The sequence below is a fragment of the Bombus fervidus genome, chromosome 4 (genome assembly GCF_041682495.2).
Source record: "Bombus fervidus isolate BK054 chromosome 4, iyBomFerv1, whole genome shotgun sequence".
In the NCBI taxonomy this organism is placed as follows: domain Eukaryota; kingdom Metazoa; phylum Arthropoda; class Insecta; order Hymenoptera; family Apidae; genus Bombus; species Bombus fervidus.
The window spans coordinates 12,182,248-12,207,201 of NC_091520.1; the positions used below are offsets into that span (position 1 = coordinate 12,182,248).

General features: G+C 36.1%; 3 protein-coding genes across 4 annotated transcripts in view; 2 read left to right on the forward strand and 1 right to left on the reverse strand.

The window, feature by feature from the left end:
- Mcu (mitochondrial calcium uniporter) overlaps positions 1–24,954 on the forward strand; it is a 78,601-nt gene that overhangs the window by 20,156 nt on the left and 33,491 nt on the right. Inside the window, exon 2 of the mRNA XM_072001473.1 lies at positions 12,165–12,366. Within this exon, the coding sequence (XP_071857574.1) occupies positions 12,165–12,366 (202 nt within the window). The remainder of the gene's footprint in view (positions 1–12,164; positions 12,367–24,954) is intronic.
- The window catches only part of Spec2 (CDC42 small effector protein Spec2), a 58,061-nt gene continuing 38,521 nt past the window's right edge, over positions 5,415–24,954 (forward strand). The window contains exon 1 of the mRNA XM_072001485.1: positions 5,415–5,425. The gene's annotated coding sequence lies outside the window, so the exon portion shown is untranslated. The remainder of the gene's footprint in view (positions 5,426–24,954) is intronic.
- Positions 12,843–24,954, reverse strand: part of Jv (javelin) — a 32,861-nt gene continuing 20,749 nt past the window's right edge. For both annotated transcript variants that reach the window (XM_072001447.1, XM_072001449.1), the window contains 5 exons: positions 20,246–20,464; positions 18,087–18,393; positions 16,522–17,340; positions 15,027–16,012; positions 12,843–14,642 (listed from right to left, as the gene is read on the reverse strand). In XM_072001447.1, the coding sequence (XP_071857548.1) occupies positions 13,610–14,642; positions 15,027–16,012; positions 16,522–17,340; positions 18,087–18,393; positions 20,246–20,464 (3,364 nt within the window). In that variant the 3' untranslated portion in view covers positions 12,843–13,609. The remainder of the gene's footprint in view (positions 14,643–15,026; positions 16,013–16,521; positions 17,341–18,086; positions 18,394–20,245; positions 20,465–24,954) is intronic.

Consider the following 24,954-nt stretch of genomic DNA (forward strand, 5'->3'; position numbering starts at 1 on the left):
AGGCTCAACTATACTTTACGTAATTTCTGATCCTCTACGTGACCAGTCCAGAGTTGTCACGCGGTGATGCGAGCGGATCAGGTCACGTCTACGTTCCAAAAGCGATGGAAATGGTAAAAGGATTGGAAGAGAGGAGTTATGACATCGGGTTACATATTTTTTGGTTTAAGGCGTATTATGAATTTTTCAGAAATGTTATTTTCAAATCCGGCTTTTTTCATTCTTCTTTTTTTAAGATTATTATTTATTTCTTGTCGTTGCTTCTTTTATCTTAGAATAATCCACGATAACTAAGTTATTTTACGAAAATAAGATAAACATTTCTCTCTAATCTCTTAAATTATATTACTTGCACGTGGAAATAGTATTAACAAAATAATCTAAAAGGTCTAGATTATGAAAATAAATAATTCCACAGGCATTTTAATAAATCATTGTACACTCAAACACAAAGATATATCGCAGAGTGCTTTTCCATGTTAAACATCATTCGTTGGGAAAGGAGGGTAACTAACCCGAAGCTTTCAGACTCATTCCTATATTTTCAATTTCTACGAATATCCTAAGGTAACATATCCTAAGATGTCCGTAAACCACTGAAACTACCCCTTGTCCCAGTACTTGACATGGACAGCACGTTTACTCTGTGGTCAACCTATGGTCATTATTGGTGGTCAGTGATCATTTTCTCCGAAATAATTCCTGGCAGCTATTGCCCGGATACCAAAGACGTTTCTAAAGCTCTTTTCTTTCGATTTCTATTACCCACGTGGGCACTATCCGTCTTTAATCAATGAGTGCAAATAATGTTATCACCCTAAGGACCTCTGCTATCCTTCGATCATTCTGGGGTAAATTCCAATAGGATGAAATTGAGACTTGGAAAAATTTTCACGTTCGAGGAAGCAATCCGGCTGAGTGGAGAATTCTGGGTTGAATTCCAACAAGGGGAAAGAATTCGGGCAATAAAAACACAATGGCATAAGTACGCGGAAAAAAGAGTTTGTGAAATGCGGAAAAAGGTGATACGACTACATTAAAAAGGAAAGACCTAGTAAATTAAACAAGCAGAGAAAATGAAGGCAAGAGGTAAACGAGAAAACTACCCAAACATATGAAGAAATAAAAGAAATTAATCAAAAGATATATAAAAGCAAAAATAGCAGAAATGAATAAAAGTACTGCGAGAACACTGAATAAATCTTTATAACTAATCTTTGCAAGGTAAAAATATATAGCCTTTAATAGCAAAAAAGAAAGCAAAAAGAATGTAAAAAGCAGTCCAAAAATATATTGAAAAAGTTACAGAATTAAAGAAGGAAATACAAAGGCATTAATTAGGCAAAATCGTTGCAGTAGTAAAAGAAATACTGTGGCGATAAAAGAAAGACGTAAAAACATCAAAGGAAGAATTCAATAATAAAGTGAAAGCAGTGCACGTACCTACATGGAAAGCGAGCTTTAAAACCAATAAAAGGGTCGAATAACGACGTCAGAAAACACGATAAGAGCAACATTGTTACAAGTTAATAAAATAATTTCTGATTTGTTCCATTTAGAAATCTCAAAGATAATGAACTAATCGAAGCTTCTTAAATTGCCTGAATAAAAATCTCAAAAACTTACGATGATATTACGATAAATATACGACGAATAAATTATGATAATGTAGTATCGTGGACAAAAGGCCTAAAAATATCGGGTAAACCATAAATCTCGTCGTGAGCCGACAGGCCCATCAATGTGACGTCGGTCCTTTAGCTGAAGAGTTTCGTAGAAAAAAGGCTTACGTGACTCTGGCTACGAGCGGTAGCGTAACACGTGCGTGTTGAGACTAATACAGAGACAAAAGGGATGCTAAGGCAGAGAGAAAAATTCATAGTCAGTGTCAGTGGAGGACTTAGAGAGCATGAATTGAGAAATCAGAGAATGCGAGTTGCGTTGTCGATATAGAGTTGCTAGCGTTGCCGAGAGAGTATGGTCCGCATGAGAGAGAGAGCGTTGGATCTGTTGCGATAAGAGTTGCAAATTAATTATTGAGTTGTCTAAAGTATAGTACGTTATTTCGATTAGTTCATGTTAAATAACTATCGTTTCCTGTCTAATTAACATCTGTATCAATCCATTCTTTGTAAATAAACCATCAATTTATCAATTAATTATTAAGTAGTATCCTCCCGATACTACAATAACAACTAATAAAATGTGTTTTATAAAACACATAGAAATATAGAGAAGCAAAAGTCCGGTTTGATAAGCGTTCAAATACTTTCTCGAACCAGTATATACACATACAACTGTTAATAGCTGGTCAAAGAAATGAAAAGCCTCCGGTTTCCACTCGCATCATATCGATTGACCTCGATATTCAGAAAATCCGTTTAACCAGGCGTGGTTTCTGCAATACTCTTATTTTTCCTTTTTCTCGGTAGATTTGAAATTTCGATTGAAAACCTAGTGGTACAAAGGGATCAGGAAACTTGCAGAATATATAGCTTTTCAAAGGTATACCCATGGAAATATTAAACGCGGAAAACTTTGAAATTTAATATTTTATGATCTTTGGAGAGAAAGTTTTTGTGAATATGCGATACTCGACGATAATTTAAACCCCTTAAAAGTTTTCTAAGTTCCGCCTGCTCTCGTTTGTTCGTGGGAAAGCTGCTTTTCAAAGACAGGCTCTTACGATTTCAATCTCCTGGTTAAATTTTAAAGATGGAAACAATCACCGATTCTGTATATGGTTATTTGACTCGGCTAAAAATTTTAACATTCTAACATTCAGTCCTAAACTTGTCGTATATTAGAAAATATCAAGTTGATTGTAAAAAAGTTGTCGATAAAATATCGTGTTAATGCAATGTTAACAGTTAATAAATTAACGAATCAGATGATCTATTTTCATACATAAATTGCTCAAAAATTGTTCCAATATACATACATATATATAGCCAAACTATAGCCAAATTACTTAATTCGTTATAAATAACCTGCTGACTCAAATAATCCTATCTTCAATAATCATCATCTTTACATCTTACATTGTTCTTTCTGAATAATTTATATTATGCCGATATAAGACGTTCTTTATGCTCCAATTTGAGCAACTTCTATTTCTATTTGTTTGATTTTGAGTGCTGTGCACTCGATTATCTGGAATTGGTGTGTTCCCGGTAGAAACCGCAAAGCACAGGTACAGCAAGTTAGCCGATTAGCATTTAATGGGAAAATCCTCGTACACAACCTACTGAGCTGATCCAATTTTCTACCCTTTCCAGTAGGTATGTCTGTGGCTCGATCAACTATCGAGAATTCCACTAGTATTTGAAACAGAACCTGTGAGGCTGTAGAAAATCTTTAAATTGGCCTTTTCATACCGAATTAAGCGTTGATCCCGGCGTATTTTATTCCAGAATTTCAATTATAAACAGTGAGAATGAAAATTTAAATGCCTTCCCATATGTGATTCTAGGAGTTATTGGGATTTTCCAATGCTATTTCGGGACGAACCACAACTATGAAAAATCATTAAATTAATCTCTTTATTCTGAATTCAGTGTTAATCTTGGTATGTTTCATTTTAGAATTTCAACTTCTAAAAGGTGAAAGGCCGATACGTTTTCTCGTTTGAACGAAACTCACAGCTTCATTTACATTTCATTTTGAAATTTTAAGTATAAATGGTGGCAATAAAAATCTCACTGCATTTCGATGAGTTTCGATTTAAACGATCATCGAAATTTTCTCTGCAATGCGAGGAAAAGCGACAATTGTTCGAAATTTGTAAATTAATCGCTTTATTCTACGAATTAAGCGTCAATTCTGTGACATCTGGTTTCACAAAATTGTATTTAAACCAGTATAGAATTTCCTCGGAAATATTGGATACGAAAATTTCGACATTTCACGAAACTTTATTTACACCACGGAAAATTAATTTCCCCGAAAAAGCATGAAAATTTCAACGCGTTTCAGTGGCTTTGTAAACCAAACTTTTTACAACAATTTAATGCCGGATGAGCCTGAAAACTGTTCATATTGAAACGCGTCATTATAAAGAAGTTTGTTTAACATGTTATTCAGAGTTACTCAATTAGACGCATCTGAAAGTATGAATAGTTTGGACAATAAACATTTTGCTATGATTTACATTTGCAACAATTTCGTAGGTAGCTGTAGCGTTAGTTTTCAAATTTATCATTGTAGAGAAATGTATTTCGAACAGTTCGAAGCTACACAATTAAATGTGTCTAAATGGACAAATATTTTAAACGGGTTTGTATAAGTTCGGAAAATAAACTTCCTGTTACAACGACTGTAGAGAAATTTATTTAAACTATGGTTCGAAATTTTCCAATTGTAATTGTTTAAAAGTACAAGTACTTTCAGTACGTTTTTATAACTTTGTATAATGGATAATATTTTTGCAACATTTCCATTTAATGTTGAATATGCTTCAAAAATGTTAATTCTAACTTTCTTTCATTACAGAAATTTATCTCAGTTTTTATCCTTATCCATTCGATCACAAATGTCTGAAAACAGAAATATGTTCAACCCTTGTAAATTAATTCATGAAGTAATATTTTTTTAGCATGTAGCCCGACGTAGAGCAGTCGCATTATTCTTTAAGGCGGCAACGTCACTCGGAAGTTAGCTGGCCATGAAACATAGTGTAATGACTTCACGAGCCCATAGGGGATTTGAATGGCCAACCCATCTATTTTGCTAGTAGGGGAATTTTTAAGTAGCGGGCGTATGATAAAAAATTCAAATGACAGGATAAAGTATGTTCAAACGCGATACGTTCGTTTATAGCGTAAAATATGCTACAGGATATAGGGAGACAAGTAACAAGTCGAATATGTTAATTTTTACCCCATGAAAAATTAACCGGATGTAAGACATTGATCCTTACAAATCAACAGGTGAACCAGAATACTTCAACGTTCACGAGTATATTATTATAAATTAGATATTAAATTTGTGATGCTTTATCGATGAAAAATATTTTGGATTAATAATAGTGATGCTTAAAATAGATTCTTTATTGATTCGTGCAAGACTTTAACTATTTCTACCGAGCAGAGTAATTATATTAAACAGAACTCTTTTATATAATGAAATATTCAGATATTATTAGCGAAAGTTTACAAATCAAAAGTTACAAAATATCAATAATAGAGTTAGATATCGATTAGATTTCAATAAATTTGTTTAAACACGTTTGAATAAACGAGAGTACTTTCATCGTTCAAATCAATTAAACTTAATCTAACTTTTTTCACTGTTTTGTCAAAACAGACTGCAACTAGATAATGAAAATTGGAAAAAACTCTCTGAACTGCATAATTTACCAATACTGATTTACCAATACAAACGGGTTAATCTACAGATTGTTCATCGTTCACGAATTGAGGACATTGTTGGCAAATAACGATCCATTAACTGGACAGCAATTAATCTCTTTTGTTTTCCGTTAAATTAGTAAAAGCTTTTACTGCGCTCCAAAATGACGTCCATCTTATTTTCCCTCGCCATTTGGTCAACGCCAAAATGGTGTGCGTGCCTCTTGACGAAGGTATTGAATAGACATACGGCGAATCATATCTGCAAATGTCATTTCGTATTCATGCGATTTCACGCTTTGCAAATGTGATTTATTCCATTTTTCCTCGGCAGTTTCTCGCGCACGTGCCACTTCGTCGCGGGGAATGAAAGAAAAACATCTATCTTCAGGGAATTTCTTTTCCCCCTCGTTGAAACTAAAATGCGATGGATTTTTGTATGCAGATCTTATCTTGCTATCGAATGTTTTCCGTTCGATTCGCTGAAAGATCCTTTAACGTCCTTTATTTGCAACAAAGTAAATACCTTTAACCCTGGAAAAATACTCGTGCGGAAATGACTGGAGAAACCGACCGAGGATACATGAAGCGCTTGATAAAACATGAGATACAAAGTCACGAGTAGCCTATGAATATTCATGACTCTAAAGGTATTAAGATCTTGTTACATACATACATCTAACTAGATGCTAATACATTGTAAGTGAAAGATAGATATTGAGAATAATAGAATTGATGTAAGAAACTTAATGATGTCGTGATAACGTTTTAAGCGTTAAAGATCTGGAGTATCGTTGAAACTGCATTTTTCTGTCTTTCCGAAAATTACCAATCTTAAACTCTTCAGAGACGTTCTATTAAAGATAGAAGGAGATGAGTTCCTCCTGTTCTTTAGAGTTCTACTTATTTAAAAAAACATCTGTGTACATTGTCGTATTGATCAACTCTATAAATCGGAAAGTACAGGAAAGCGTTGATGATACACCGTTTTTTTAAATTTACCTTGGAGTTTATCACTATCTATGCCATCTTTTTGCCATGAGAGAGCTTATGGAAGTAGGTCATTTATTTCTTGCGGATGAAATATTAATCGTGTACTTCCACACGTACTGCAACTAGTAAAAAGTAGAGTCGATCAGTCGTTCATTTCATTCTCAATCGCTCTGTGTCTCACCTTTTGACCCTCGACTCCACCCAGAAGCTAGTGCTTCACCTAACTATGCTCCAGTTATATCGATTCCAGCAACTATAACGAGTTGGGATGGTAATAACGGCGTCTAGATCTCTCGTTTGCTCTGAAATGTGATACCATTGTAAGAATTTCCCACTGCGGAGAGAATTTCATTTGCCAGTATCAACCAAGAAGTTGTATAATAGTTACTATATAAACGCGAATCATGACAGTTAACTCAATTTGTTCGAGAATTGACACGAAACGCTCGTATAACAGAGATGTTATTTCTAAAAACAGAAGTCGAAGCCTGAAACAATCGTAGAAAAATGAACCCGGAGACTGTCGAGATCTTCGTGCTGGACAAATTGAACGACATTTAAGTGGCTTATTTCGGTTGATTTCGTGCCGGGAAAACAAAAATGGGTGTTGTTGAACAGAGATCCATTATTTCATGAAAGGCGACCAACATTTTAATTAGCTAAACAGTTAGCGTGTTTTTCAGCTGTTGTACTTTACTTTACGACAAACGTAAACTGAAATCTACACGAGGGATCGGTGACACTCGCGAGATCATTAGCCTTTAGATTATTTATTTCACGACAGTCGCGCACGTGAGAAATCTTTTTGGTGGTCGTTCGCTGTTTTGGCCGACGACCAAAATTTGAGCAAGCAGAGCATGTGCATATACGAGTACGTTGATTGACTGCTGGAATATCATCGACGATGATATGTTCTAATTGAAAATTGGTCGTTGAGAATCACGATCAAAATCGTCGACAAATCGCTCATTAAAATTTAATTAACGGTGACGAATGAAACGATAAAATCTCGCTTAATCATTCAAATTCATTCAATCATTCGTTCAAATATATAAAAGGCTATATCATAATTTCTTAAAAAGAATAAATACAATCACGAAATTTTCAACGCGAAATATTTCAAAAGAAATATGGAAAGTTTAAAAATATAGTAAAAGAACGAAAAACAAATAATAGAAATGTTAAAAACGATGGGATCCAGAATTCAACTATTAAATGTTTATAATACGAGGCAAAATTGACCTGACGTCGACGAGAAAATTAATCTCGAACGATAAACGAAAATTGCGTGGATTTGTCGGAATTATTTTCAATAAATTTTCAATCGAGTTAGCTGTAAATACTTTTTATTCGGATTATTTTTCATAAACAAAATTCAACGCTTTAAATGACCGAGACAAATTTGCAATAAAAATCTGTAAAGATGGAAATTCAGTTTCCCGAGTTTTCATATCCACGGCAATCCACCAGTTGATTTTTAACGATCGACTCAACAGCGAAGTATTTTTACTCTTTGATTAATTGAGTCAATTTGCCGTATGTTCGTTGCACGCGTAAATCCATAAATACGTGCAATGTACATGTATACACTCGTTGTACTGCATACTGTAACTCATTTAAATTAGACCAGTAAATGAAAAAAATTTCTCAGTCATTTCTGCAACAGCAATAATAATTTAGACGTGCAATTTAGAAAAGTACACCCGGTATATTATATGATAGCGTTTCACGCTAGAAACTACGTTTCGTATCTAATTGTGTGCAATATGCGAACGTACGTGTGCGGTGACACTTGAATATTGACGATAGAATTTTCCAACAGGTTTCCGTTGATTTTCGCTAAGCGAATATCGCTGGTGAATTCGTACAAGCCGCCTGAAAGTTCTAGGAAATTTCTGTCACGAAATAACTCATGGGTGGACAACATTTTGCAAGGTCGTGGCGTGTTAAATGGAATCCAATTTCGAGGGGAAACGAGAACTTCCGCCGAGAAGATTCGCGTAGCGCTGCTTTTTGGCCGTCGGAATAATCCTAACTTGTGTCTCTGAAACTTTCAGACCACGATGATAATCGAGTTACTGAATAGAGTTCTGGCGAAAGCCGCATACCATTAACGCGAAACGACGCTGAAGACGAACTTTTGGGGAAAAAATATCTCGGTAGAATCGTTAAAAATTGTATACCGGCCATCGTGGAACGAGTGGAAAAAACACGATGCAAAAATAACTTCAAAAAACACGACAGTAAAATCGATTAGTCAGGACGATCAAGCGAGCGAAACGAGTAACGGGTGAAACGTTCGAACAGAGGTTTCGTATTGAGAAAGAAAAACGAGGCGGGGCAATTGACGAATGGGAACTGGATGCTACCGACTGTTTGAATAAGAGCACGCTTTTGCTCTGAACAAATATAGATGTAACTTTTTAGATCCTGCCGAGGACGTCCACATTAATTTAATAAAAAGAGAACATTATCAGTGTTTAGTAAAGGAATTCTTTCTTACTAAATATATTAAATTACAAGTTTCTTTTACACAACTGATAATGAAAAAAATAAAATAAAATAGATCTATGAAAGTAAAAATTTTTAAGTCTTTTTTAAATAAATGGAGTAGACATTTCTCTTCTCTTTTTTCTTTGAGTTTCCAAATACCATCGATTCTTCGTAATATGCTGTACATCGATCCTTTTATGAAAAGATAACAAAGATCCGGTTGCAGGAATTTGAGAAGATTCTTAAGAAATATATCACACTTCGGAAGAAAAAGTCAGAAGAAAAAAGAGAAGCAAGAATATTCTTAGACCGCCAGATATATCGTTGAAGAGCTTAAACGATCCGCGGTAAAATCGCGGGATTAAATCATCCCGATTAAAGCGTCTCAAATTCAAGAATCTAGGCGTTTAAAGATATGAAACTGAAACGCGGTAGAAAGGTTAACGAAGGAACACAGTCACTTCAATATCGCGGCAAAATCTGAGAAGATCGAGCTATTTTACTTGAGAAACTAGAGAACCTCACCGAGATGGATCCTGGAAAATATACGAAAATATACGTAAAATGCAATTAACCCTCGTTACCACTATCAAATAATTATTATACTGACCCAATTTTTAGAAATTTTCTTGTGTTTCAACAGAAATGGCGATGGAAATTCTTGCATTCGCTATGTGGTTTTAAAAACGTACATGACGGGTCACGTTAGAAATTACGAGATTACGTTAATTCATTTGCTCTTTTTAGAGCATCTATTAAATATTAAATCCATTAAGCTCGTCTGTTACAAATATGAATAAGTAAAAATATAGGAAGCGAGAATTAAGTCAAGGCACAAAGGTTTCACAGTTACTTGAAAATACATACAGAAAGAAACTCATTTCACGCTTTTTGCGTTTACTGCCGTTGTTTGTAATTGAATGGTATCGTCGTCGGTATAATCATCAACCTGCAAATGTTTATCCATTCACGAAGAATTTAAAATGCAAAAGCGCAAAAATGCACAGAATGCAGATAGTATGCAAAGATATGTAAAATATCTAAAACGGTATTCATTATAATTGTATAGTAGCTAAAATAAACCTTCTTTTAAATATTTTATTACTCGTGACTCAAAAATATTTACTTTTTATGAAAATTCACAGTCTAAATAATCTGAGTAACAATTATAATTATGTAGTTTCGTAGTTATTACAACTTCTTTCTTTCATTTTTCATTTCATTTTTCATCGCATATCGAAGTACTTCACTGAAATTCCTTTGTTGGAGACTGATCGACAGCCTAAACTCTAAATGACACTGAGACATCTTGAATGCTGAATCTTTATCGGTGCTATTATGCGGAAGAATTTCATCGACACCAAAAGAGACGAAGCTTGATATATGGTCCCCCACGCAAGAGAACTTTAAGCTTTTCATGCGCTTTATCTTTCTTTTTACCTTTGGTTCACTTTATCTTTCTTTTTGTTAGACGATCACCGACAATCAAGGAATTCGTCGGTTTCATCCATTATACTTCAATCATTGTTATCATACAACACTTAATTCGTAAGTTGTTTCCTATCAACTAACTTCTTAACGAATTAAAGTAGCCTCTTACACCGTAAAGTAAGACTAAAATTAAAGGATCAACAATTTAATTTAGAGCCGAACAAGTTAACTCATTTCTCTATCACCGTGAGAATCAAATATCTCATATGAACAGTAGTCTCGATAAACTCCAACTGCGCGTATATCTTCATAGCATTTTAAAGGCGGTTTTACGATTGCCTTAAAATAGGTAGCGTCAGATACGCATTGCGGTATCGTTTTTAGAACACCGTGTTGGTGGGAATAACGACGTCGTTTTCCACACGACGCACAAATTTCTACATCGCTCGAAGTGTCAAGTATTTTGCAAATTATGCATGTTTAAGGAAACAAAGCGACAACACGATGATTCAAATGCGAGAAAGCACGTAAATTCTCCTGAAGAAAGTTTCCGCTTTTCACTTGGAAATCCTTTATTTCTCTGGGTACATGCCATTCGACTTTATGACAAAGGCCGCTCTACCAAATACTTACGTTACATTCGCTTCGTTCTTTGAAAACCACTTTCTGCCAAATGTACAGTCGTGAGCCGACCCTGGCTGAACTCCAATTTCGGCATGACCCCGCATTGACCCCATAGTATTTTGGACATTTGCCAATTCTGCTGCGTTCAAATACAACGTTTACGTCGAGCCATTGCGTGTCAAAATAAAAATTACCTCTGTAACCGAATAAATTCTGTTCCATGTTTGCTCTTTGGTCAGTACTCTGGAAAACTCAAATTTCACATAAATTGTATGATATTCTGTCGATAAATTTATCAACGCGTGTATGAAAATATCGCATTTACATATTCGGATACCCGAGAGATCCGAGAGATCGATGATAACAATACGTGAATTCTATCGAAATGTCGAACACGTTTGTTTCTGTGATTTACTCGCGAAAAATGTGTGTGCTCGTTCTACAACTCCTCGACTCCTTAGCGCGTGCTGTTGTATAAGCGGAAAGTTGTAAGTTAGGAAAGATGGTTAACAAAAACGATAGAAAAAATATCATTAACATTTGATAAAAAATAATCTTTCTCACAAGTTAGAAAAGTCGACTCTGAAAAGATTAACTATACAGGACGATAATTAAGAAAAAAGTTCAACAGCCACGTTTGTTCTCTTACAAATCCATTCCATGGATTGATGTTTATTGCATACAAATGTCCAAATACGTACTTTTAAGCTACAGTGCATACCTATGGAGCATTCTGCGCATAGGTAATCGAAAACCAAAATTGGTAAAAGCATAGCTATCAAGCAAACTCACGTAACGAGTGGGAAACTCTGAAATTGGTGTTTCACGATTAGTACAAGATGTAATTACAATGTTCAATGTCCGATCACAACGCCTGATCGGGTAACGATTCACAGCGCCACGATTTGCCTGATCTATCTGCGCTACGTGAAACAATTGTGTTTGATGTTCCGATCCAAACACGAGCTAATCGAATGCGAATTGACGGAAGAAACCCAACACGAAACAAGAAACACAAGAGAGAACTGGTTTCTGCTATTTATATGTCGTGTTTGCAATAGATCCCCCTTTCCTCGAGAAATTGTAAAAATAGAGGAAAGAATATGAGAAAATCTGAGAGAAGGAAGGCGGAAACCTTCGTGCGCTTCGTTGAATGTTAAAACGTCGCATGGATAAAACCAAGACTCGTTTTCACCGATAAACCAACACAAATAAAAATGCCACTGTATTGTAGTTGTATTTACATTACACTAACCGTAATTTTCTGTGTTGCAGGAAACACGGTGCAAAAGGTGGTGGCACAGCACGCAGAGAAATCTCTCCTCGACCAAGTGTAATTTTTCTCCGAGGTTAAGTCTGATTGTAGCGAAAGAAATGGAAGATACGAGTACGCCGAAGAAAGAGGGCCCAACGAAAGCGACAAAAAATGACAAAGCGGACAAAAGTTTGATGATCACTGAGAACACGGAGAATGCTGGTGAGTAATGATCGAACGCGATGAAGCTTCGTAAAAAAAAAAATGAAAAAAATTCGAAGAAAAGATATTTTTATCTTCAAGCATTTCTTACGACTCACTTTTCGTACTTATTTTAAGACCCAAAGTCTTTGATCTTTAACTTAACTCTGCGTAAAGAGAAGTAAAGTATTTGAGAGGAAGATATTTTTACAGCTAGAATATTCGTGAGTTGCTAGTGAAAGAGAACCATTTGCAAGCTTATCTTAAATTATGTGTCTCGTATCTCTGTGTACCTTTACATAATTAAGATACATTCGTGACAATTTACACTTTGTGGATTTAAAATATTATAGAGAAACATAGAGCGGAGGTTCTTACAAAACTCTCCGGCATTTTTCACATTCGTATAAAAGAATTTTATATTTAAACTTATATCAGATCATAATTAAAATTCATGGAATTTTTAGATAATATAAATAAGGCTTCCTACACAATGATTTAATAATAAATACCATATATTTATTTACTGATCAGTTTCTTTCTCCACGTGAAAATTAAATAAGAGCACTTTATATTGTTAAATCATGGTCTACATTAAACCAACTCGTTACTTAACGAATTTACAGAACACGCTGTATTCGATATTTAACTTCGTGGAAGTAAAAACGAACACATTAAAGGGATTAGGTGTTAGGAGATACTTTTAACCGGATATTTATTTAGCCTAGAACAAGGTAAATAACAATTTAACAAATAAACTGATTCAGAACGTTCTTCACTTTCTTATGTACACTTGCTTCAATCCTTCGATCAAAATCAAATTCAGTATTTCAAGATCGTTACAATTCTATAACCATCGACTTTAATATACAGTAGCTCACGAAAGTATTCGAACACTTGTAGAAATCTTTCATGAATATATTATTATGTGTATTATACGAAATATAATGAAATTTCGTAGTGTTTGATCAAACATGCAAGTTGCTCGTTGCTAAGAAACCTCGAATAACAACTGTACAATGCTCCTGAACAATTGAACTGACTAACGCGATATTCTCGAACGAGTGGATCGAGAAGTCGTTTCAAAGGTAAAGACAACGCTGTTCAAATTCTTACAAAGCGACGTCGTTCGAGAATACGCAAAAACTTTTACAAAAGTATCACTACCATGACGTACTACCGCAACTATCGACTCACGACTTTGGCAACGTTCCCTCTGGCTCTATCAAAATGGACCAAATATATTACAGAAAACCCAATTCCTTCAAGAAGTTTCCAAACGTTGGCTCTCAGTTCCATTTAAACTATCCTCGAGTACTTCGAACTCTTCGAATTCCATTTTTCCAAAATCATCTGTTCTCCAATTATTCTCATTGACCTGCCACCTATTTAAAGCACTGCCGATGAATCTACTAGCGTAATCTGACTTTGCATCCTCCAAGTCACCCAGCTTAAAATCCACCTTAATATCCTTCGCCTCCTTGTTCTCCTCTTTCTTAGGCTCTAAACCGATCACCACAGGAGGCTCTCTTTTGACCTCTTTGATTCTATTATTCTCATCTTCCGATCTCACCTTCTCATCTTCATCCTTGTCTTCTTGCTTGTCTAACGTGGTGATCTCGATGCTAGGTGTCTCGGCTATCGTATACTGGCTCAAATCAGGAGCTCTGTCCCTGTTTCGATGCCTCAAATGATTCTCCACGAGTCTTCCAGTTAGTTCGAATCTGCTGTCACAGGAGTTGCTCTTTATCAGCCTGAATTTTACGTAATCGTTCGATCCATCGACGCATTTAAATCTATTTTCCACTACTGGTGATATTAATGGCCCATTGCTAGAGTTTACCACTTTACCGCCATAGTAAGTGACTGACGTGCCACATTCGCGAATCTTTTTAAGAACGTCTGGAGATACGTAATGATTCGATCCACCTGACTCGGTCACATCGTTCTCGTGACAGTCGACTTCCTCATCTTCCGAGGAAATACACTGCACACCGCTTCCAGGATCAGTGTCAGGATAATCGCTAGACACCCCAGAGCTTACGCTACCAGCATCCCAATTATTGTGGTGATGATGGTGGTGATGATAACGGTTCATCTTGTTCTTGGAGGAAGTCGAGTCGCTCGGCGATGTGTGGCCGCTCCTGGCCTCGAAACTTTGCGCCAGAATCCTGGTTTTCGACTCACAACGGGGACTGTCTAATTCGTCCTTGCATCCAACCACCGATGCGGTCGAAGATGTGGATTTCTCCATGTTCTCGAATAGTTTCGTGAGATCCTTCGCCCTGCTGGAACATCTGAACATGGCATAGTAATTTTCGCTAAATGAAGTTGAGTAAGTAGGGTGGTGCGTGGTTCGTTACTGGTCAAAAGTTTGGAATTACTGTGTTTTCATAGAGTTCAAAGTTTAAGAAAGGGAAAAGTTACTTTGGAATTCTGGCAGCATCGAAAATTGTTATATCAATAATTTATTGAAGCGAAGGAATTTTACTATTGATATCAGTTGCGTTACTTACGAATTAATAGTAATGAAATTAATAGTTGAAAAGTGATTCCAAACATTCGCTCAGCAACGTATGTTAAACCGAGTAGTGTTCATCTTTCGCTAGTATATGCATTTTACTAAACTTTTGCAACAACTTTTTGCAAACTTTTCGCAGAAAAAAAGAATCATATTCTACCTGGTAGCCTCATCCACCTTCTCCGACATTTCATCAAAATGGCTGTCATCAATGCTACTCAGATCCTTCATACTAGCACTCTTCCTGCTCTTACAATCCCGCGAGAACGTCGAATTAGACGGATTCTTCATCTTCAATGTATTCTCAAACATAAGTCTCACGTTCTTCACGGTATCAGGATCAGGTAGTTCTTCATCGATAAGCTCACGGTTTACCCTAATAGGATGATAAAAGAAATGCTTCCTGATAGACGATTGTTTCGGGCTTTTAGCATTGACATCTGAACTCTCGCAACTTCTCTGGCAATTCTCTGCGTCCGTTTTCTTCTGTATAGCTCCTGCTATCTTACAGCTTGGCTCTGATCTCGCCTTTCCAACGTTGGATGGTTTGCGCTCTATGGTTTCCGCGCGTACTGGTTCTATAATCACAACGTTATTATCCAACAGAAGCTCCTGGAAGGAATATTCTCGCAGGTATTGGATCAATCCCTCGTACGTGACGTCATTACGAGCATTAGTGTACATGTTCTTGCCGAACATGTTCGACTTGACGATCTTGTAACGAACATGATCGAACTCCTGATCGTCATCCGGCTGACACTCGATCGAATCCACGCAGCTGATCGATCTTGTCAGATTACCGTGCATCTTTTGACTCTCGTTCTCCTTTGACGATAATCCCTTGTCTGTGCAGTTAGACACGTGATCCTCATCGATGCCATCGTCGACGGATCTCCGTCTGGTGTCGCTTCCGGATTCTGATCCTAAACCCAGATCAGAGCTCTCTGATCGTGCCTCGAAACCTAAGCTTCCTTTCACTACGCTACAAGCCTTCCCGATGATGTTCGATGTCTCTTTGACGATCCTCTCGAATCTACCTTCCGTCTGTTTTCCCTTAATACCATCTTTCTGCGAGTTTTTCTGCTCGGAAGTGTTCCTCGCGTTCACCACGCTCGTGTTCGCCTCACGTTCTTCCTGGTTTACGCTCTAAAACGACAGAAATTGCACTTTGTAAGGAATGCAAGTTCTTTGGGATGTTTCATGGTTGAATGGTCTTATATGTGATTACGTTTTCAATATTGCAACTGCGGAGGAACAAGGTTGGAGATTCTATTAAAGAAATTGAAGTGAAAGATGTGTCCGAGGAAGAGAAAGCTTTTATCCGTATATATCATTAGGCTACCTTTCGAACGAAAATATTTTGTACACGTATAAACCGCTTGATGATCGAAAATATTTTGCAACTATATAAAGATACTTGATCGCTAAGAATATTTTCTAATTGTATAAACACGCTTCATGGTATTTTAAATTTGCCATTAATCTTTAAATTAGATGTTAATCTTTGCCGGAGAATCTTCCAAAATTTACATATTTTATAAATCTACAGAATTTATGAAAACTGATAAATCGTTCCGTTTAAACATTCTACGATTTCTAAGATTAAACTGGATAAAATGAATCGAGAGATGGAGAAATTATTCTTTATCACTTACCTCTACGTTCTTTAGAGCTCCGTCAACCTCGTCGATCTTCCCGTTCGACTGCACCAGGTCGATACAATTGCCTGACTCCTGTCCATTACTCTGAAACTTCTCGTTCTTTTGCTCTTCCTTCTTAAAGGAACCAACTTCGATGGTAAGACTTCGGTGTCGCCTCTTGGTCACGTCGCTATCGATGACCTTGAGCACCTGTGGCCTGCGCGACATGTCCTCCTGCTCCTCCGTGTCCGAGATCCAAATCGATTTATAGTCTTCCGCCTCCTCGACTTTCCGATCGATCTGTTCCTCTCCTACTAGCACCAGCTCGTCATCGAGCCTGTATCTATTCTCTTTGATATTCGAACACGTGGATCTTTGGTCTACGAATTCGTTTCGAAGATAAGTTATCGAGTCCCTGTCGTCCTCGAAATCCTCTCGAACTTCGTGACGCAGCTCCTTCTTTGTGTTCTGCGGTGATAAATTATCTCTAAATAGACGCAAAGAACCGGTTTCTTCTTTTTGACAATCGAATTCTTCTATGTCTTGTGGGCTGTTCCCTTCCTTGGTGCTGCTTTCTTTACATTTTTCCTCGTCCGTAGCGTTGCTCCTCGTGGATGATCTCTCCTCCACGACGCGAGACTCGAGATATTCCAGTGGTTTTAGGTTTGGGTCGTTCCTTTGACGGAGGTTATTGTTACGCGCGTCCTCCTCGTCGAATTCCAAACGCACGTTCGATAAAGGTAAGAGGTTCAGAACGTCGAAGTACTCTAGCTCGCCATCGTCTTCGAATAGAATGCTGTCCAGGCTCCTGTGCTCCTTCCGTTTACGTTTCACCTGAGAATGGAATGTTCTCTGTTCCTTTCAAAATTGTTTTATACACGTTCACGTCGTATTAATATTTATAAATTATCAAACAACCGAGCAATATACGTATAGTAGAACTCCATTTTTGTCAGAATTCAATGGAATGAATATGTTTTCTATTCCTTTTAAAATTATTGTATACCTGTTCACGTTGTGCTGTATATATTATTAGCTAACAGAGCAATAAACGTATAGTACAACTGCATGTTTATCAGAATCTAATTGTAAGAAGGAAGATCCTGGACCAGTCGCGGGAGTATCGATATTCCATCGTAACTTCGAGATAAACGCGACCATCCTCGTTCTCAAACACTATTCGAGATAAGAGTGAATTTATGGGGTATGGTGTATAGTGCGATATAAGGATCGCGCTCTATGTATCCTATAGGAAGCATCAAATGCTCCCGACGAGAAATTTATACGTGTAGTATCGGTTAGTATTCAAATGATTCACAAACACAGACCAAATGATACCAATATTAAAGTCAACATTGATTTAGAATTAACACTAGAATTTAGTACATACGATATTCAGTGTCTGACATTTTCTACTCGGATTCCATTCGTTTAATTAGCTTTATAAGAATATTAGCTTGCATTTCACAATCAATCAATTAACCTTGTATGACATGTAACATAGGAATCCCGTTTCCTGATAATCATCAAATATCTCCGCTTCATATAAATCACTTGAACAATAGAAACGCAAGATCTACCTGAGTGTAGATGCAATCGATACTGCGATTTCCTTCGATTGGCCAGCCGTCTTCGACAATGTCCACTAAATCGCTAACGGTGTCCAACGACTGCACACTGCGGTAACGTCTCGGTGATTCGGGCCAGTCGAGGATGTTCAATCGATCAGGATCGGTCCGATTGCCTCGAGTGTAGTGCAGAGGATCCGGAAACGAGGGGAGTCCCGAAGGAATCGAGTGAAGGCCGCAAGCAGATCTCGAGTGATACGATTTCGCCTCGTTGAATCGTTCGTACGAATCCGAAAGATGCTGTTGACTCTTGCAGAGTCTGAAATATAAAGTACAAATGCATTGGAAAACCATTAAATCGAGACGTAGAAATGTTATGGTAACAACGTAAGATATTGTTTTTGAAATAAACTGGAACTTGAAGATTCGTAGGATTTATTTCTGTTTCTTATCGAAGCTATCAGATCTCAGGATAGCATTCGCTGTATAATATACCACGTAATTGAAACCAAAGGTATTTCTGTGCTGGTTATAGTAGATAGAAAATAAATGTTATCAGATAAAATTAAATAACTTACGTCTTCAACTATAATAACTCTTTTTCTTTCACATAACGTATTTAACTTTTACGCTATAAAAATGATTTAAACCAATAGCAAATGAAGAAATACATCGATCAATATGTGCAAAAGTGTAGAGTGCAATTCGGAGAGAAAAGTAACAGTTGCATCGTCCGAATAAGTTTTTAGTTTACGGAGATAAATTTATTCTCTATGAATCTTCTCGGATGTTTTTGTTGTTCGATTTGTGATTGAGGAATACATACAAGTAGTTGGAGTTTCCATTTACTAAAACGACGAGAATTAAAGGATTCGGTACGCCTGTTTCAGGTGATTGCATTATTAATGTGGCTTTAACTTAGCAGACCTTTTGCAGCGAACCGTGGAAAGCCGGTGGAAACAAAAAGTTTCTTGAGTGACGTACGACTTGGTTTCATATAGAAAATCTTGTATGCTATGTACAAACGAGTTTCTGGCTGGTCCATGAATTTCGAAAATGTTTGGCATAGCAGGCAAATTGCAGGTTGGTTAATTTATTCGACCTGCCATAGCTTTCCCTTCGAATTGACCAATTCAACGAACACTATTCGATATTATCCAACGTGAAGTGAATACATTCGCTGTTATTCGCGCACATATCGCGTTGATTGTTATTGCACATATTGTGTGTATTTTAAATTCAGTACCTTCGTAAAAGAAATACAAATTTTTCCTACGATGTATTAGTTAAATGTTTGTCGTGAAAAACCCTTAATTCTTTGATTAATGATTAAAATTAACAATTAACGATTAACAATTTGTGACTTTACGTATACGAAGATAGTACCTGTTCAAAATTTTATACGAGATATTATGGAAGAGAAAATTATGGATATCGATATTTTAGCATCGGTGAATTCGTTAAACAGTAGAAATTAAATTTTCTGTTCGTACGGTAAACAGCAAAAACGATTCTCTTAATTATACTACAGATATTACTTTGCTATTTGCACCGTTTCGATTAAACTGGCTACGAAGCTTGTAACTGATTGGAATGGTAATTTTCGAGCAGATATTATTCTCTACAAGAACGTGTAAAAAAACCGACGATTGGGCGAAACAAAGTATCGTGTCCTACGAACAGAGCTGTTGCATGCAGTTAAAAAGCTCGAACAAGCTCCTTATGCTTAACCCGTTCTATGGTAATTAGCGTTTCTTAATGAAAGATAGTTATCTTGTAATACGCGAGTCACGCGATTTAAATACATTGCTCTTCTTCATGCTTGATCGTATTGTTATTTCTTTCGTACAAAACGACAGAAGCAGATTATCCTTCATAATCGCTCGAATTTCACAAAGACGAAAATTTATTTCATTTCACGTACTTCGTAATGCTTCTAATCGCGATGATTCACTTATTTAACCATCGATAGCGATTCTTCAGTAGACGAGACTTTCCAAACTATATTTAGTTACTATAATTAAACCAATAACGTAAGTGACGTAAGACTTTTTTGCGATAAGATCACAAGGATACAGAGATCGTAATTACAAGCATTTTTGTTCGATAACTAACGGATGTTCCCGAATGATCTCATCGCCGTTTCTGAGACCACGTTTGTTCTAACATACCTATCCTTCAAAGAATTGCGATCTATCAGCTTGGCTCGTGGAATCAATTGATGCCTCCTAGGCAAATCGAAGGTCGATTGCCCGAGCCTGAAGTGATGCGCCTCTCGATCGTGTCGAGATTCGTCCTCGGATATCACCGCAAGGCTCCTTGTTCGTTTCAAGAGCTTCCTGCGGTCCTGCGTGGACTGCGCTGAATTGGCCTCGTGTCGTCCCCCTTCTCTGTAATCGATCAAATTAAATATTAAACATATTAATCCTGTTTGCTTATCATTGACGATAATACTTCTTCGATAATACCTTAAGAGACTTTTAAAGTATAGTACATCAATAATTGATTTTCAAAGATAATTAACTAGCACTTTGAAACTTTCATTTGTCACGAAACTTTCGTGGGAAGCTTTGTTCGAATTTTGGCCACCACGTGCCAATGGAAATTATGTACTCTGGTTGTTTCGAAAATTTCATTAAGAATTCAGTGACAATTTTCTCGTACTTGTTACGAAAATTTGTCGTCATTTCTATATTGCATTTTCAAATTAGTTTCAAACTTGAGATTATCCACTTTATTTCTTTCGAAGATTTTATTAAATGTCCAATAATAATTTTCTTGCGCTTGTTACGAAAATTTTTAGTACTCGTAATTTCTACGTATATTTTCAAGTTTATTTGAAACTTTATCAATACGATCGTGATAGTCGAGTTTCATAACAGTGACAATGACGAAATTTCGTAATGTTTGTACAACACATATAATATATTCGTGAAAGTTGTCTCCTATTATAAGAGATGTTATTTCAAGTATGATGAAAGCATATTTAAAATGAATAAAAGGCCTTGCATGTGTTTGATCAATAATACTAAGAAGAAGCATCGCGTTGGCGTAAACCCTTTTATATCCGTAAGAAATCACCTGTTCTTTCGATGCGCTTATTCCGTGCACGAATCATAGATCGAGCATGATCCGCATAAAAAATTCGCCCAATACACCGATACATACTATTTCATATGTTTACGTAATCCTTTGACAAACTCTCGCAAAACACTGTGTTTTCCAAGAAGCATCGCCTTCTGTAAAAACCTTTTGTTAACGCGCGGTAAATTGTACGATATTACGTTTTTTAAGAGAATTGCAAATTTTGCGTTTGTCGTTAGAGAAAACAAAGTTAGAAGTTTCGTAGCACTGATCTTTCTGGACATCAAAATCCATGTATACGGATAAATAATTTCAAATAGCTTACGCACCACTTTCTACGATAAATTCAAATTATTATTTTCTTCGAAGTTTATGAAATTATTTAATCAGTAAAAGTATAGCATATTTTTTTACGAAAATTGCGAATATATTTAATCGAATAACAATCGCAGAATACGTACGATAAACGTTAAAAATAAATGTTACCTCGATGAATAATAATTTCGAATAAAATTTGCCACACTAATATACGTATACGAGAACTTCCATATTAATTTTAAACATAGTATTAATATTAATTGTAAAAATAGAAGATTCCCTATGTGAATCAATGAGTGGCTATAGACGCCCTATGTGATACACGTTAATTAAATTTCACTATGTTCATCCTCGTTTAATGTTTATCCTGCGTTCGCAGATATCGTGTGTTCAAGCTTGATTATCGGTACATCTAAAAAAACTAGTTATACGAGTCCCCAAGATCGTGGCGACAGTGCTCTAACGATTCCTTTCAACCATCAGTAATTGATCCATTACTATACTTTTACTGAATAACGATGCAGCAAAGCATCGATGTATTCGTATGAACAGAGGCCATAATCAACAAAGTAGTCACGCAACGTTCGCTTATTTGAAAACTGAAGGAAACCACGCCTTTATGGGTCTACTTGCTCGACCAGCGTTGATAGAAACTAGAAGCAATTTGTTCTATTTCGAGAGATTTAAGAAATTGCACTTCCATATTATCAATGAAACAGTTTACAAACTTGGAACTTAACGAGAAGCTCTACGAACTTTAATATCTTGGAAAAATGTTATGCACGATTGAATAGAGTCGAAACGATGCATTGGAAATGTCAAATTTGACGTAATATGTTTATAACGAAAATATGAAAACTTTAAAATTGGCCATCATGAATAGTCAGAGTATTCGTATGATTTTTCTTTTTATATGAGACTAAATTTGGGAAAAGTACCATGAGAGTTGTAAGAAACAGAAATTTAGTATTTGGAAAAAGTTAAAAGCATCCTGTTGAAAAATTTGTTAATGTATAAACTATTTCAAGCGAAACGTGAAACTGTAACAACTCTGTTCCTGGAATTTTTGAATTATAAAACAGGTAATTCTTCTAAATGTGGAATAATGAAACAAATTAAAGTCGAAGTTGATCAAAATTAATTGCTGATGTTAAAGTATATTGAGTCATATGGAAATTATTTCAATTAAGTATATGACGTATGAATTAAATGTAGTAAAAACAAAAAAAAAAGACCCCTGCGATTAGTTTTATTTGAACGCATAACATTTCATGCATAAATTTATTATGTATTCATATTTCCACCTCGACAAAAGCAAATATTAATTTTCGCAAAAACAACCGTATGTATGTTTTCAGCAACTTGAAAAATAAAAAATCAAGGGGTTCTATAAAAAATAAAATTCAACTTTTCAGAATTACTAATATGTCTGTTAATTGAATAAAAAGGCGCAGGAAAATTAAAATTATCAACTTTACTAAAATAAAACGTTTTATGTTTAAAAGGTTAGCAACGCGGTAATGACTTTTAGCACAACAGTGTCAATCGTACGGACTGTCAACGAAATCGAAGTATTTGTAAGAAGCAAACTCGTCAGACGACTTTTGAATGGCTGAAAACACGACAAAGTCTTGATTATTCGATTTGTATAACCATCCTTGAGAAAACAGATCCCTAACAGCTTTCCGGAATAATTAGAGCAATCAACCGCGTGACGGTGGAAAGGTCATCGCGAAATTCGTGTCATGATTACTCCATAATGAAATGCACAAACTCAGCATTCGTGATTCGTATACTAACGACAATACGAAGTCATATATGACGATCTCGTCAGTGCATCGTGACACTTGTACAAATAAAGCGTGTAATTTAAACGATATAATATGGTAATCGAAATTTTGTTAAAATGCGAACATACGAATCCGAATATATTACGATCCAATGAGGCTTCTTTCGATTTCTTCTTTTTTCAATTTCATCAAAACAAATTTATCTTCTAGTTGCTCTTCAAGTTCGAGTCCCAAGACAACAACAACACATAGCCTCGTCATATTAAATCAGTTTCATTGCCTAATAAAATTCAACTTTGAATATGGCGCCCATTGAAAAGTAATTTACCTCTTTTCCCGTCGAATTGCCCACAAACTCGATATCGCAAACTTTCCCTTTCTATTGATTTGACTTTAATGCATCTTCAGAAAATCAGATATTACTTAATCGTAGGACGTAACTTTTCTTGTCGCATCGTTCATGTCATTAACAGACAGATAAATTCAACGAGCTGGAAAATTCAGCGAAATTTACGACCGAAAATCACCTGCTTATCAACATAAAAGCATCGACAATACCGTTTAATATGCTTGAAGGAGGTTGCAGTTTAATTTACTACCGATGTTTTTTGCTTGAAAATTTTTTTTCGGTCGTTCAACTCGTTATTGAGATCTTTTATTTCGTAAATAACTCTCGAATGCTTTCAAAAATGAATATCAAGGCACGATCTCGATGCAGTAAAAGAATCGCAACCTTTTTTTTAGCGTGGCTAATGGCCGACTCAAGATCGTTGGTTTTTCCGCTCGAACAGCCAGAAACTGCAAGTAAACGCGTCCTTTCGACCGCCTTTGCGAACACGAATCCTTGAAGCCAGGATGCAAATGGCGTATCGTCATCTCATTGTGTTCGACTGAGCACGGCGAATCGTTACGTAAGATTTTTGCCGAGTTATCTCGGCCACTTTTACGAGCCATTTTTCGAGCTACGTGAACTGACTCGGGGCTCTTTATCTTTAGGTACTTTTCTTTTCCATCTTTTTCTCCGAAAAATATCAGGAAATTTTAAACAGGCAACTTTTAACGAAGACCTTTCAGAAATTTCACATGTTTGCTTCTTCAAAGGTTTCGTGTTCTTTGCGACTATTTGTATAATTACATGCAGCATGTTGGCAATTAGATAGCGATCTTTTGAACTGTTTATCGTGGTTATAACGAGTACAGAAATTTTTTTTAAAACTTTAAATGGTCTCAAAGAGAACAAGACAGCGTTTCGATATAAATTACTTAGATAATTAAATTGTGTCACTTTTCTATTGAATTGCAATGGGAAACGTCATAAAAGACATCAAGATAAATATGTTTGCAGAAAGAATCTTTTTTCTTGATTTTCTATCGAACAATAGCCAGACAAATAACGCTGTGTAACATAAGAAAATGCCTTTTGTGCTATTATTTTTGTTTTCCTTGCAATAGTAAAAGCCCACGCAATTATTCAGTGATTTTCGATCGCTGATTCAATTCAGACCCGATTACGCTCGTCTGCGCTCTTTACTCAAGCAACGCATATCAGAAAATCGATCGCGTGCAAACTCAGCTCGAACTTACAGCTTTAACGGACTTATCGATGCTTTTACGGCACGTTTTAGCACAATTTTTATGATGTTAACTAAAAATTGTCGCACGCGAACAACAGAAAAAACGAAACGCGA